At 36.7% G+C, this 14,237-nt stretch overlaps 1 protein-coding gene across 1 annotated transcript in view; it reads left to right on the top strand.

Annotated features, from left to right (window-relative positions):
- The window catches only part of GC (GC vitamin D binding protein), a 58,342-nt gene extending 44,860 nt beyond the window's left edge, over positions 1 to 13,482 (top strand). Inside the window, exons 12-13 of the mRNA XM_036762961.1 lie at positions 1,899 to 1,952; positions 13,104 to 13,482. Of these exons, the coding sequence (XP_036618856.1) occupies positions 1,899 to 1,952 (54 nt within the window). The 3' untranslated portion in view covers positions 13,104 to 13,482. The remainder of the gene's footprint in view (positions 1 to 1,898; positions 1,953 to 13,103) is intronic.
- Positions 13,483 to 14,237: the final 755 nt, after the last annotated feature.

The following is a 14,237-nucleotide window of genomic DNA, read 5'->3' on the forward strand; positions in this document are numbered from 1 at the left end:
CCGAGAAAGAGACTAAGTGATCATTTTCCAAGCAGATATACTTTTATTGTTCAGTCATTTCAGTTGTATCCAACTCTTCATGACCTCACTCGGGGTTTTCTTGACAGGGATACTGGAGTGGTTTGCCATTTCCTTCTCCAGGTCATTTTACAGATGAAGAACTGAGGCAAACAATGACTTACACAGGGTCACAGAATTAGTGTCTAGGGCCAGATTTGAACTCAGATCTTCCTGACTCTGTAACGGATAGAGAGATGGGCATGGAGTCAGGAAGCTTACCTTCCTGGGTTTAAATCCAGTCTCAGAAACTTACTAGCTATGTGACCTTGAACAAGTCATTTAAATGGCCAACGACTCCAGTATAGATGCCAAGAAAACCCCAGCTGGGGTCACAAAGAGTAGGACACACCTGAAATAACCAAACAATGACTTCCTGACTCCAGGCCCAGTGCTCCATTCACTGCTCCCACCTAGTCAGAATTGGAACTTGAACCCAAGTCTTATGTCTCTTACCAGCCTCTGTATGACAGTTATACTCTATTGAATGCTGTCAGTTCTTAGATTCAGAGCTGGATGGAACCTCAGAAGCCAGTCAGTCCAAAACTCTCATTGTACATATTGGGAAATAGAAGTTCAGTAAGGCTCAGTGATTTGCCCAGAGTCACAGAAATAGAAATTGAATCTAAGGGGTAATAGCCTCTGGTGCTCAGGTGCAATTGGGGGGCATTGAATAAAAATAAGGAGGTGGAGGAAGCATAAAGAAAGAAGAGAAGAGAATTTTGAAAAATTGTTCATATGTATTTCATCTGTTGTGTAACAGAGTTAAATGCAGTTATTGCATTATTTTCCAAATAAACACACAAAATGCAAATTATAATCGATCGGTGTTCAAGTCCACTGACAGGTCTTAACAGGCAAGTAATGGTAGGAGAGCCTGTCTCATGTTGTTGAGAAGTCCAGCATGCATTGGCAGGAATATATCCAGGTGATGACTTGTTTACAACACAATACTATATGGTTACATGATGCAATATTGTATCATCAAAATTTCAATGCAGGATAAAAATCGCAAATTTACAATAAATTATTAAATTTAAGATGCATCATTTAAAAAATTTACATTTTTTGAAATGACACAAAATGTTTTTGAAATGTTAAAGGGTTAAAGAAAGCAGATTTCCAGGGGGGTGTTGAGTAATTTTTTTAAAGGGGGTGGTAGGCCAAATAAGTTTGGGAACCTCTGTTAAAGACCTGTCCTAGTGACAAAACAAGGTTGAGAGTAACATCTTCAAATACCATGGATGGCTCATGAAGGATCTTATGTGAAATTCCATCTAGAAAAGAAGTATTCTCATAAGAATTGGGCTTTGGGGATTTGGAGTTCAGAGAATGTTTTGTTTGTCAGGCAACATTGGGCCTGGAATCCTGCACCCAAGATTTCCATGGTTCAAAATTTTGGTTACAGGGACTCCTCTATCTGCAGCTAGTACTGAAAGTACAAATGAAACAAACCAAAACTTCAGCTCCACTTCTTGGAGCCACTGGGCCTAAGGCATGGGGGGAGTGAACCTTTCCCCTCCATCACATAGTTCAGTGCATAGTACCTTTGCTGTGGGTCAAACAGGACCTTCACTCCCTGCCTGCAGCTGGAAAGAATGAAACTATCTCAATCTAGTAGATCCAAAAATGCAGCTTGTTCCAGCTACATAGCCAAAGGAAAGGCACTATCTTCTCCCAGAAGTAGGTCTCTGCCCTGTCCCACAGGGATACTTCCATATAAGGTGATCTGGGTATGTACATAAGCCTTGTTATAATATTTAAAGTCATTTATTAATATTATTGCAGAACTAAGTGTCCTGTAAATTAAATTAACTATATTTTTTCTGCTTTATTTTCAGTTTGATGCTGAGACTAAAAACTTCTGTGACCATGATTCATGTCTGGTGTCTTAGGTGTGTATGGAAATAGGTGACATCAGTGATCAGAGCTGTATTTTACAGTTAACTATCATAGAATTGTATAGCTAGAGGAACCATGGAGATAAGAATCTAAGCTAACCCTCGATTTACAGTTGAGGAAACTGAAAACCAGAGAGGTTTACCCAAGAGTTTTTGTTCAATTTTTTCAGTCACGTCCAACTCTGTGTGACCCTATTTGGGGTTTTCTCGGCAAAGATACTGGAGTGGTCTGCCATTTCCTTCTCCAGCTCATTTTACATATGAGGAAACTGAGGCAAACAAGGTTAAATGATTTGCCCAGGGTCACCCAGCTAGTAAGTACCTGAGGCCAGATTTGAACTCTAGACCTGTAACTCTACGCACTGTGTCACTTAGCTATCTACACAGCTAATTAGTGGCAGAGCTAGGACTGCCTCATTCCCAGTTTTAGGTATAGAGGAAATAAAAAGGCACACAGAGCCAGAGGCTCCCTGCTCTGTCCTTTCTTAGTCATGCAACCTCAGCATAGAGCAGATAAATTCTTATTAACTAACTTAATGTTAGTTTTAAGAGCAAGAGGCATATCTGTTCAAATGTGATCAAAAGTAGAGTGTTTATTCATTCCAGGAGACAATAGGATAGCTGGAATGTATGGAGGGAACAACTGATAACCCAACCATCACTGCTACAGTATCATCAGTTTCTAACCCTTAATAAAGATCTTAACTATATGAAAGGGAGGTGTAAATAATATCACAAAAATGCCCTCACATGCATGTGTAAATATATAAACATACTTACACATGCACAAGAAGCTCTGAAAATTAGACCTAAAATCTTCCACATTGGACTCAAAGGTTGACCTTGGAAAAGTCACTTTTCTCTTTGAGACTCAGTTTCTTCGTTTGTACAATGAGGATCTTAAATGGTCTTTAAAGTCTTTTCTAGCTCTCAATGCTATATAACCTTATGCTAAACCTGTGCATTTTCTTTTTTGTGTGAAATAATAAATAACTTTTGTGAAATAACTTTTGTGGAAAAAAAATTGTAATTAAATATAAAATTAAATAATTAATTAATTAGATTAACTAGATAGCATATTTAATAAAGGAAATAATAGGCATTGGTCCTGCTGCATATTCTGATTGGAGGAAAAATTTTTTGATGATGTCCATTTTCATTTTGCTAACTCATTAGTTTGCCAGAAATGTGGAAATAAAAAGCAATTCAATCTTCCGGCAGACTAAATTGTTTCAATCTATTCAGCATTTAACCCCATTCTTCTATTTGCATACTCTGAAATAGTAAAAAACAAAACTGTTTTGAGGAATATTTGTTATCAGGAATGCTTCTGCAACTAAGAACAAAAATCACATGTCATAGGCATTGGCCCAGTGGATAGAGTGAGTATTGGACTTAAAGTTGGGAAGTCATGAGTTGAAATTTGACCTCAGATATTACTTTTATCACCTAGGTATTATATTTTACAAAGTAAATAACTCCCTCCCTTTGAAAGCCCTCTGATCCAATTAAGAAAAGTTCAGGAAACTAGAAGTGTGTAGTGATGGAATATCTTACCTACAACTGTTTTTTTAAATGCCTTACATCATTCAGTCTTCAAAACAAGCCTATGATGTAGGTATTAGAGGCAGCATTATTTTAATTTTGTAGATGAGGAAACTGGGGGACAAGGACATGAAGTAGTTTACCCATCATTATGCTGATAGTAAGTGGCAGAATCAGGATTCAAGGTTGAGTCCTCTGGCTCAGAATCAAGAGATTTTATCACCCTTCACATTCTCATGGCCCGTCACATCTGGAAACACTGCAGATCCACAGTAAATGTTTGTTAAATTGGATTACAAATAGTATTTCATGTAAGTTCATTATTTCATGTAAGTTCAGCTGGGCCTTTATTATTGCACAGGAGTTCATTCATTTCAGATGGACCTGTGTTCCTAACTTTCCCTCTTATTCTGAAGACTTTCTACATCTTCAGTCTCTCTTCTTTTTGCCCAGGCCAATCTTTGTTTTCTTTTTTTTAAAATTTATTTAATATTTTTAGTTTTCAGCATTGATTTTCACAAGAGTTTGAATTACAAATTTTCTCCCCATTTCTACCCCCCACTCCAAGAATGCATTTATTCTCGTTGCCCTGTTCCCCAGTCAGCCCTCCCTTCTGTCACCCCACTCCACCCATCCCCTTTTCCCTTACTTTCTTTTAGGGCAAGATAGATTTCTATGCCCCATTGCCTGTATATCTTATTTCCTAGTTACATGCAAGAACTTTTTTTTGAACATCTGTTTTTAAAACTTTGAGTTCCAAATTCTCTTCCCTCTTCCCTCCCCACCCACCCTCCCTAGGAAGGCAAGCAATTGAACACGGATCACACATGTATCATTATGTAAAACCCTTCCACAATACTCATGTTGTGAAAGACTAAATATATTTTGTTCCTTCCTATCCTATCCTCCTTTATTCAATTTTCTCCCTTGACCCTGTGCCTTTTCAAAAGTGTTTGCTTTTGATTACATCCTCCCACTATCTGCCCTCCCTTCTATCATCCCCCTTTTTCATCTCCTTCCTCCTTCTTTCCTGTAGGGTAAGATACCCAATTGAGTATGTTTGTTATTCCCTCCTCAGGTCAAATCCGATGAGAGCAAGATTCACTCATTCCCCCTCACCTGCCCCCTCTTCCCTTCCAATAGAACTGCTTTTTCTTGCCACTTTTATGTGAGATAATTTACCCCATTCTATCTCTCCATTTCTCTCTCTCAATATATTCCTCTCTCATCCCTTAATTTGACTTTTTTAGATATCATCCCTTCATATTCAACTCACCCTGTGCCCTCTGTCTCTCTGTCTCTCTCTCTCTCTCTCTCTCTATATATATATATATATATGTGTGTGTGTGTGTGTGTGTGTGTGTGTGTATGTATGTATGTATATATATATATATATGTGTGTGTGTGTGTGTATGTATATTCCATTCAGCTACCCTAATACTGAGGTCTCATGAATTATACACATCATCTTTTCATGTAGGAATGTAAACAAGACAGGTTCAACTTTAGTAAGTCCCTTATGATTTCTCTTTCTTATTTACCTTTTCATGCTTTTCTTGATTCTTGTGTTTAAAAGTCAAATTTTCTATTCAACTCTGGTCTTTTCACTGAGAAATCTTGAAAGTGCTCTATTTTATTGAAAATCCATATTTTGCCTTGGAGCATGATACTCAGTTTTGCTGGGTAGGTGATTCTTGGTTTTAATTCTAGCTCCATTGACCTCCGGAATATCATATTCCAAGCCCTTCAATCCCTTAATGTAGAAGCTGCTAGATTTTGTCTTATCCTGATTGTCTTTCCACAATACTCAAATTGTTTTTTTCTGGCTTCTTGCAGTGTTTTCTCCTTGATCTGGGAACTCTGGAATTTAGTGACAATATTCCTAGGAATTTTCTTTCTGGGATCTTTTTCAGGAGGCGATTGATGGATTTTTTCAATTTCTATTTTACCCTCTGGTTCTAGAATATCAGGGCAGTTCTACTTGATAATTTCTTGAAAGATGATATCTGGGCTCTTTTTTGATCATGGCTTTCAGGTAGTCCAATAATTTTTAAATGATCTCTCCTGGATCTATTTTCCAGGTCAGGGGATTTTTCCAATGAGATATTTCACATTGTCTTCCATTTTTTCATTCCTTTGGTTCTGTTTTATAACATCTTGATTTCTCATAAAGTCTCTGGTTTCCACTTGCTCCAATCTAATTTTTAAGGTAATATTTTCTTCAGTAGTCTTTTGGACCTCCTTTTCCATTTGGGTAATTCTGCCTTTCAAGGCATTCTTCTCCTCATTGGCTTTCTGGAGCTCTTTTGCCATTTGAGTTGGTCTATTTTTTAAGGTGTTGTTTTCTTCAGTATTTTTTCTGTATTCTTTTGGGTCTCCTTTATCAAGTCATACACTTGTTTTTCATGGTTTTCTCACATCATTCTCATTTCTCTTCCCAATTTTTCCTCTACTTCTCTAACTTGCTTTTCCAAATCCTTTTTGAGCTCTTCCATGGCCTGAGACCAGTTCATGTTTTTCTTGGAGGCTTTTGATGTAGGCTCTTTAACTTTGTTGACGTCTTCTGGCTGTATGTTTTGTTCTTCTTTGTCACCAAAGAAAGATTCCAAAGTCTGAGTCTGATTCTGAGTTTGTTTTCGCTGCTTGGCCATGTTCCCAGCCAACTTACTTGTCCCTTGAGTTTTTCATCGGGGTATGACTGCTTGTAGAGTAGAGAGTACTTTGTCTCAAGCTTGAGGGGCTGGGCTGTTGTTTTCAGAGTTATTTCTACACAGCAAGCTCTGCCACACCAGTGCTACTCCTCCCCCAAGAACCTTCAACCTGGACTGGACTCAGATCTAAGCTGACTCTGCAGTCCCGCTCTGATCCACCACTTAATTCCTCCCACCAGGTGGGCCCGGGGCCAGAAGCAACTGCAGCTGTAGCTCTGTAAGAAGCCTCAGAGCTTCATCACCTCTGCTGCTCCCGGGGAGGTGGCCAAACTGCAAACTCCTTTCACTCTGTCCCCACAGTTTTTCCCACTAACCTTCTCTGTTGCCTTTGGTGTTTGTGGGTTGAGAAGTCTGCAGCTGCCACAGCTCACTCATTCAGGGTGCTGTGGCCTGATTCACCCGGCTCCATTCTGGTTGGTCCAGGTGAAGCTCATGCTGGGCTCTGCTCCACTGCGCACCCAGTTCTGTGCAGTAGATCTTACCCCGTGACCATCCAGGCTGTCCTGGGCTGAAGTCCTGCTTTCCTCTGCTATTTCATGGGTTCTGCAGTTCTAGAGTTTGCTCAGAGCCATTTTTATAAGTGTTTGGAGGGACCTGGGGGGGAGCTCACAAAAGTCCCTGCTTTCCAGCTGCCATCTTGGCTCTGCCCCCCTTACCTACAACTGTTACCCTATCCCTAGATTCCTACTAAAAAAAAAACAAAAACAACAACACCCCTCCAAAAAATAACAATAATAACAACAACAAAAAAACCTTCCACTTACACAAGGACATCTATAAGAGGGAAAAAGTATTTGTACAAAACCTACTACGTGCCAGGCACTCTGCTAAGTATTTTACAAATATTATTATTTCATTTGATCCTCACAATAACTCTGGAATGTAGGTGCTATTATTATCCCCATTTCACAGCTGAGGAAACTTTGGCAGATAGAGGTTAAGTAACTTGCCCAGCATTAAACAACAGTGTCTGAGGCTGGATTTGAACTCAGCTCTTCCTGACCCCAGGGTCAATACTTTATTCATTTTCCATCTAGATGATTCCACTTCCTTAGAACCTGTGTTTTATTTATTTTTAAACTTCTGTAACAAAAAAAAAAACAAAGAAAATGGGCATTTCCATATATATATATATATATATATATATATATATATATATATATATATATATATACACATGTATATGTATATATATATACACATGTATATGTATATATACATATATATGAACAGAAAAGGATTATTGACAAAACATTTTTATGATGCAATCTTTTTTTTCTTTTTAAATATAATGAATTAAAATACGTTAACATTAATATTATTGAATATGACCATAGTAACCTACAAATGACAAATATTATATGTATTATTTCATATCAATGTTACTAATATAAATATGCTATTCAATATGGTATTATTGATTATAATAACTTCCACATATAACTTTCAAAGCTATCTATCTTGACTGCTATTCTTTCTGTCTTTCTTTCCATTCTGTGTAGTTAAAAAGGCTCCAATGATCCTCTTTTATTTCTTTATCTTTTTTATTTTTTGCTACTCTAGCCTTAGCCCCCTCTCACTACAACTCACCCCAAATTGGAAAAATAAAACAGAATAACAAAACTCCTGCTATAAATATGCATTATCAAGCAAAACAAATTCCCTCATTAGCCACATTTAAGATCAATATACATGGATCTCTTATTCTAAATCTTGAATCAGTCCTCTGGGTTGCTGTATGATCATTGAACTAATCATAGTTCTTAAGTATTTTCAAGTCACATGTTTTTATTTTTTAATTTATGAAATAAAACAAGTATTTCTATAACAATAGATTTTTTAAAATGATGATTGTGCATGAGACTGCAAATCTATTATGTATGGTTGTATGTTTTTATAATGTGATTATTATTATACGTAACATATTATGTTTTGTAAATTATTCTCCCAATTCCTCCCACTCCATTCCACATTATCTCATAATAATCTTCCCAGAATTCCCTAAAACCACACCTTTCATCATTTTTATAGTACATTAATATTTGATTACATTTATGTACCATAATTTGTTCTGGAATTCCCCAGTTGATGGGCACCCCCTTCTTTCTAGTTCATTAATGTATGAAAAAGAGATGCTACAAATATTTGTATGCATATGGGTCCTTTTCTTCTGTCTTTGATCTCTTTGGAATATAGGCCTAGTCGTGGTATTACATAGTCAAAGAATATGCCAAAATTATTGACTTTGGGGGCATAGGATCAGCATGCTTTACAGAATCACCTGGTCAATGAATAGTTCCGCTAACATTGCAGTAGTGGGCAGAATTGGGAGAATAATTTGCATAACATAATATGTTACATATAATAATAATAATCACATTATAAAAACATACAACCATACGTAATAGATTTGCAGTCTCATGCACAATCATCATTTTAAAAAATCACAACCTCTCAAACAATCATCATTTGCTTTTTCAATCATCTTTGTTGTCTGACATGTGTGAGGTGGAACCTTAGAGTTGTTTCAGTTTGCAAGTCAATTGTTAGTGAATTCGAGCATTTTTTTCCTGTGGCTATAGATAACTGTTCATATCTTTTGAACATTTACATACTGGGGAATGACTTGTCATAAATTTCAATCAGTTCCTTATATATTTAGGGTTTGAGGACTTTGTCAGAGAAACTTGCTACCAAAATTGTTTCTCATTTTCCTGTTTCCCTCTAATTTTAGCTACATTGATTTTGTTCATGCAAAAATATGTAATTTTTATGATAAAAATTGCCCATTTTGTCTTCTTTACTCCTCTCTTCCCTCGTTGGTCATGAACTCTTCCCCTGTCCGTAGTTGAAAAAGTTATTTTCTTCCTTACTCCTATAATTTGTTTATGATTTAACCTTTTATACTTAAATGTTGTATCCATTTGGAACTTATTTTGATATTTCTTGGGAGATGTCAGTCTATGCCTAATTTCTACTAGACTGTTCTTCAGTGTTCCCAAGAGTTTTTGTCAAATAGTGAGTTCTCACTTGAGTAGCTGGGGTCTTTTGATACTGTGCTGCTAGTTTTATTGCTTCCGTATGTTGTGCTCATTTGACTTTATGCTCATTTGAGCATTATGCTCATTTGACTTCTCTATTTCTTAATCAGTATCATCTAGTTTTGATGACTTCATTCTTTCTTTTTTTAATTAAGATTTTTATTTTTTGTTTACAACACTTAGTTCTGCATGATTTTGAGTTCCAGATTTTCTTCCTTCCCTTCCCCCCTCCTCCCCTAGATGGCATGGAATCTGATATATCTTCTACATATAACTTTGCATTAAACTTATTTACACAATAGTCAAGTTATAAAGATGAATTATGACCAATGGAATGAATCAGGAGAAGAAGAAACAAAAACAAAAAAACAAAAGAAAAAAAAAGGAGAGTAAATAGTTCGCCTCAATCTGCATTGAGACTCCATAGTTCTTTCTCTGGATATAGATAGCTCTGTCCATCATGAGTCCTTTGGAGTTGTCTTTGAACCTTGTATTTCTGAGAAGAGTGAAGTCTATCAAAGTTAGTCATCACAGAATCAATATATCTGTGGTTGTGTATAATGTTCTCCTAGTTCTGCTCTACTCACTCAGCATTGTATCATGTAGGTTTTTCCAGGTTGTTATGAAGTCCATATCTTCCCAATTTCTTATAGCACAATAGTATTCCATTACATTCATATACCACAGTTTGTTCAGCCATTCCCCAATTGATGGGCATCCCCTTGATTTCCAATACTTTGCTACTACAAAAAGAGCTGCTATAAATATTTTTGTACATATGGGTCCTTTTTCCACTTGTGTGATCTCTTTGGGATACAACCCTGGAAGTGGTATTGCTGGGTCAAAGGGTATGAACATTTTTATAGCGCTTTAGACATAGTTCCAAATTGCTCTCCAGAATGGCTTTTTCAGTTCACAACTCCACCAGCAATGTAACAATGTTCCAATTTTCCCACATCCTCTCCAGCATTTATCATTTTCCTGTTTTGTCATTTTAGCCAATCTGACAGGAAAGATGTGGTACCTAAGAGTTCTTTTGATTTGCATTTCTCTAATCAGTAGTGATTTAGAGTATTTTTTCATATGCCTATACATATCTTTAATTTCTTCCTCTGAAAACTGCCTCTTCACAAGTCATTCCCCAATTAAGAAATCATCAAAGGATATGAACAGGCAGTTTTCATAGGAAGAAATTAAAGATATCTATAGGCATATGAAAAAATGCTCTAAATCACTACTGATTAGACATTTCATTCATTCTTATTGGTCTGATCAGCCACAGTCAGACACACCGTAACTCGATTCTAGCATAGTGATGTCATTTTGGTCCTCTTAGAGAATGAAGGACAACAACCATTCTTTAGTATAGTTTGAGATCTTCCAGGTCCCCTCCTCACTTTTCCCCTTCTGTTTATATTAAGTTTCTTGACTTTTCATTCCTCTAGATGAATTTTTTAATTTTATTTTTATTATTTTTTCTGGCTTTACAAAGTAATCCCTTTGATAGGTTGATTGAGAATTAATTTAGGTAGAATCATCATTTGCGCCACATTATCATTGCCTGCTTTTGAGCAAATAATATCTTTCCACTTATTGAGGTCTGTCTTTATTTCTGTAAAAACTGATTTGTAGTTGTATTCATATAATTCCTATGTGTGGTTTTGCAGACAGAGACTCCCCAATATTTTATACATCCTGTAATTAGCTTGAATGGAACTTCTCTCTACTTCTTCTTGCTGGGTTCAGTTGGTAATATATATATATATATATATATATATATATATACACACACACATATATAGTGATGATTTTTGTAAATTTATCTTTTATCCTGCAACATAGCTGAGGTTGTTAGGTCCATTTATCTCTATCCTTTCTAGTGTTGTTGCTGTCGTTTTTCAACAGCAGCAGGTGTGAATTTTTTCAAAAGCAGTTTTTGCTTCTATTGATATAATCGTGATGTCTTTTGCATGATAATTATCTATTTTACCTTGTTTCTGATTTCTCTGTGCAAGAGAAAGACCCATACACTGGAAATGACAAAATAACAAAAAATGACTAACAGGGAGACGACATCCAAGATAAAGAGATAGTGTAGCAGTAGATAGAGTGCTGAGCCTGAAGTCAGGAAGACTCATCTTCCTGAGTTCAAATCTAGCCTCAAACACTTACTATCTGTGTGACCTTGGGCAAGTCACTTAACCCTATTTACCTCAGTTTCCTCATCTGTAAAATGAGCTGGAGAAGGAAACGGCAAACCACTCCAGTATCTCTGCCAAGAAAATCCCAAATGGAGTCAGAAAGAGTCAGACATGACTGAAAAATGACTAAACAGCAAGAGATACATAGCTTCCCTTGATGAATTTAAGTCACTTGACCCAGGTGAACTACATCCTTGGATCCTGAAAGAAATGGCAGATGTGACAGCTGAGCCATTGTCATTAATATTGAAAAAGCAAGGAAAAGAGGAGAGGCAACAGAAAATTAAAAAAAGGCACATGTCTCGATTTTCAAAAACAGAAAGAGAATACAGTCTGCAAACTATATGCCAGTGAACTTGACCTCAATTTATAGGAAAATTATTTGGCTTCCTTAAGAACAGGTCATGCCAGACTAAGTTTATTTCTTTTTTAAGTTTTTTACATGCTTTGTTTTTACATTACAAACATTTCCAGACTCCCTCCCCGACTCCACTCTGATAGTTCTAACAGTTACACAAAGCTATCAAATCAATGCCTGTGACACTCCAAATCTGTAGCATTATGCCCCTGCTTTCCATTTTTCAGGGTTTTTAAAAATTATCAGAAATCTATCTTCCTTTTCCCCCACCCTCCATCCCATTGGAAAAAGTGAGAGAGAAAAGGAAAAATATTTGCAATAAATATCATTTCTAAGCAAAAGAAATGCCTCCATCGACTGTATGATGGATATGTCTATATGTATCTGTATCTGTATTTACATCTACATATGTATGTAGCATGTGTCTATATTTACAAATATACACATACACATCTTTTACATATATCTATATAGATGCTGACATGTATATATCTATATAACATATGTGTCTATATCTATATAAATATATGTATATAGATAAACCTATACATCTCTCTCTCTCATATGTGTTGGTGTAGGTGTGTAAAATTCTGCCCCATAAATCCATCACCTCTCTGAAGGAGGTTGCTAGCATTTTTTATCACTAGTCCTCTGGATGGTCATTATGTATATCACAGTTCTTAAAGTTTTCGAAGTTGCTTGTCTTTAGAGTGTTTTCTTGTCATTGTATTCATTGTTCTGGACCTGCTCTTTCATTCTTCATCAGTTTCTACAAGTCTTCAAAATTGTTCATTTTTGTAACATGGATATTATCATATAAATCATTCTTTGGGATCCGTTCCTCTCAATCTGTACCAATTCATATGTCTTTCTATGTCTCTTTGAAATCGTCTATTTCCTTATTTCTTACAATTTGAGTATTAAAAAAAAATTCATATACTACAATCATTTTCATAATAGCAAAACTCAATTTCTACACAGCAATTGAAACCTTTCTTCTCACACTAGATTTTAGATGATGATAATGAAATATATGGATGTGTTTGTAAACAGATGAGTGACATCTTATTTTATCATGTAACAATTAAGTTACACATAGGGTCCTTTCTCATTTTAGGTATAGCCAGCCATGGTAAGTGGCTGTTGGGTCTCCATAAGTCCACCGTGAAGATATTCAGGTGTTGGCCTTAGAAGACTGAATCTCACAAATTTCCTGAGCAGAACTATTACTATGTGTGCCCATTTGTAAAACTTTTCTGACTTGGCACTTCTTTCTTTTCTTCCATTAGGAATAAATATGATGAATGAGCCCTGGAGGCCTGAACTGAAGGGAAATTGCTAAGCTTTTGGAAGAAACATAGAATCAACTCTCCTCCACCCTATGGAGCATTTCCCCCAGAACCACAGAAATATGGTGTATATGCAAATAAAAACAACTGATGTGGAATGTCTGTCAAAGAAATGCTATAAAAAGTGCTGTCACATCAATAACTTGGGATATCATTTATTCTGTTGCTACATAGAGGTACTGATACACAGGGTCCTATCCTAATGATAAGGGTTCTTTGAGGGGCAGGCATTTTTATTTTTGCCCTTGTACCCCAGAACCTATGAGGATCTGGAAAATAGTAGGTGTTAAATAAAGACTTATTGATTAATTGATAAAAATCTCCTGTCCCTTTCAGAAACCGTAGTTTTTCTTTAAAATGAATGAAGGAAAAGCATTTATTTTAGTGCTTATTATGTACCAAGGGCTGTGCTTAGTCCTGAGGATTCAAGTGGAAAAGTAATATAGACACTGCTCTCAAGGAGCTCACATTCTACTGTGGAAGACAGCATATGGGCCCTGTGGTCCCTGGGGTATGGCAGTAGGGTGGATGAGAGTATAGGATGGTAGTATAAGCAAAATGGGTGTCAAGGCTTTGCTTATGAGAAGTGTATGTCTCTTTGCTGAAGAAGTGGAAGTCCTCCTTCAATGTAGGCTTGCTTGATTGTCTAACATAGTTAGGACTGCCATTATCTGACATTACCACCTGCTCCAACATCCCTACCTGGGGACAGAGAAAGGTATTTTACCACTATAGCTGCATCCATGGTCAAGCCTCCTCCACTGCTGCCTATGACCTGGACATCCAAGGTAGCAGCACTGATGAGGAAGAGAAGGGGCCATTGTAACTCAACCCCTGCTTGGATCTTCTATAGCCACTGTTGATGTAACCATCCTCCACCACTGGGAGGACAGGATGACAGCTGCCATTTGAAATGCCTTCTGCTAAACAATTATTGTTTGAACCTCTGTGGTACCATGAATCAGCTGTTTCCTGGAAGTCAAGGCTGTAGCTGCTACAGAGTGAGATGTCAGATGTCAGCCCTCCATAGTTTCCGTTGGTGACTACTTAAAATGTCAACCATGGGGTTTTTTT

This window comes from Trichosurus vulpecula, chromosome 6 (assembly GCF_011100635.1).
Source record: "Trichosurus vulpecula isolate mTriVul1 chromosome 6, mTriVul1.pri, whole genome shotgun sequence".
NCBI classification, from domain to species: domain Eukaryota; kingdom Metazoa; phylum Chordata; class Mammalia; order Diprotodontia; family Phalangeridae; genus Trichosurus; species Trichosurus vulpecula.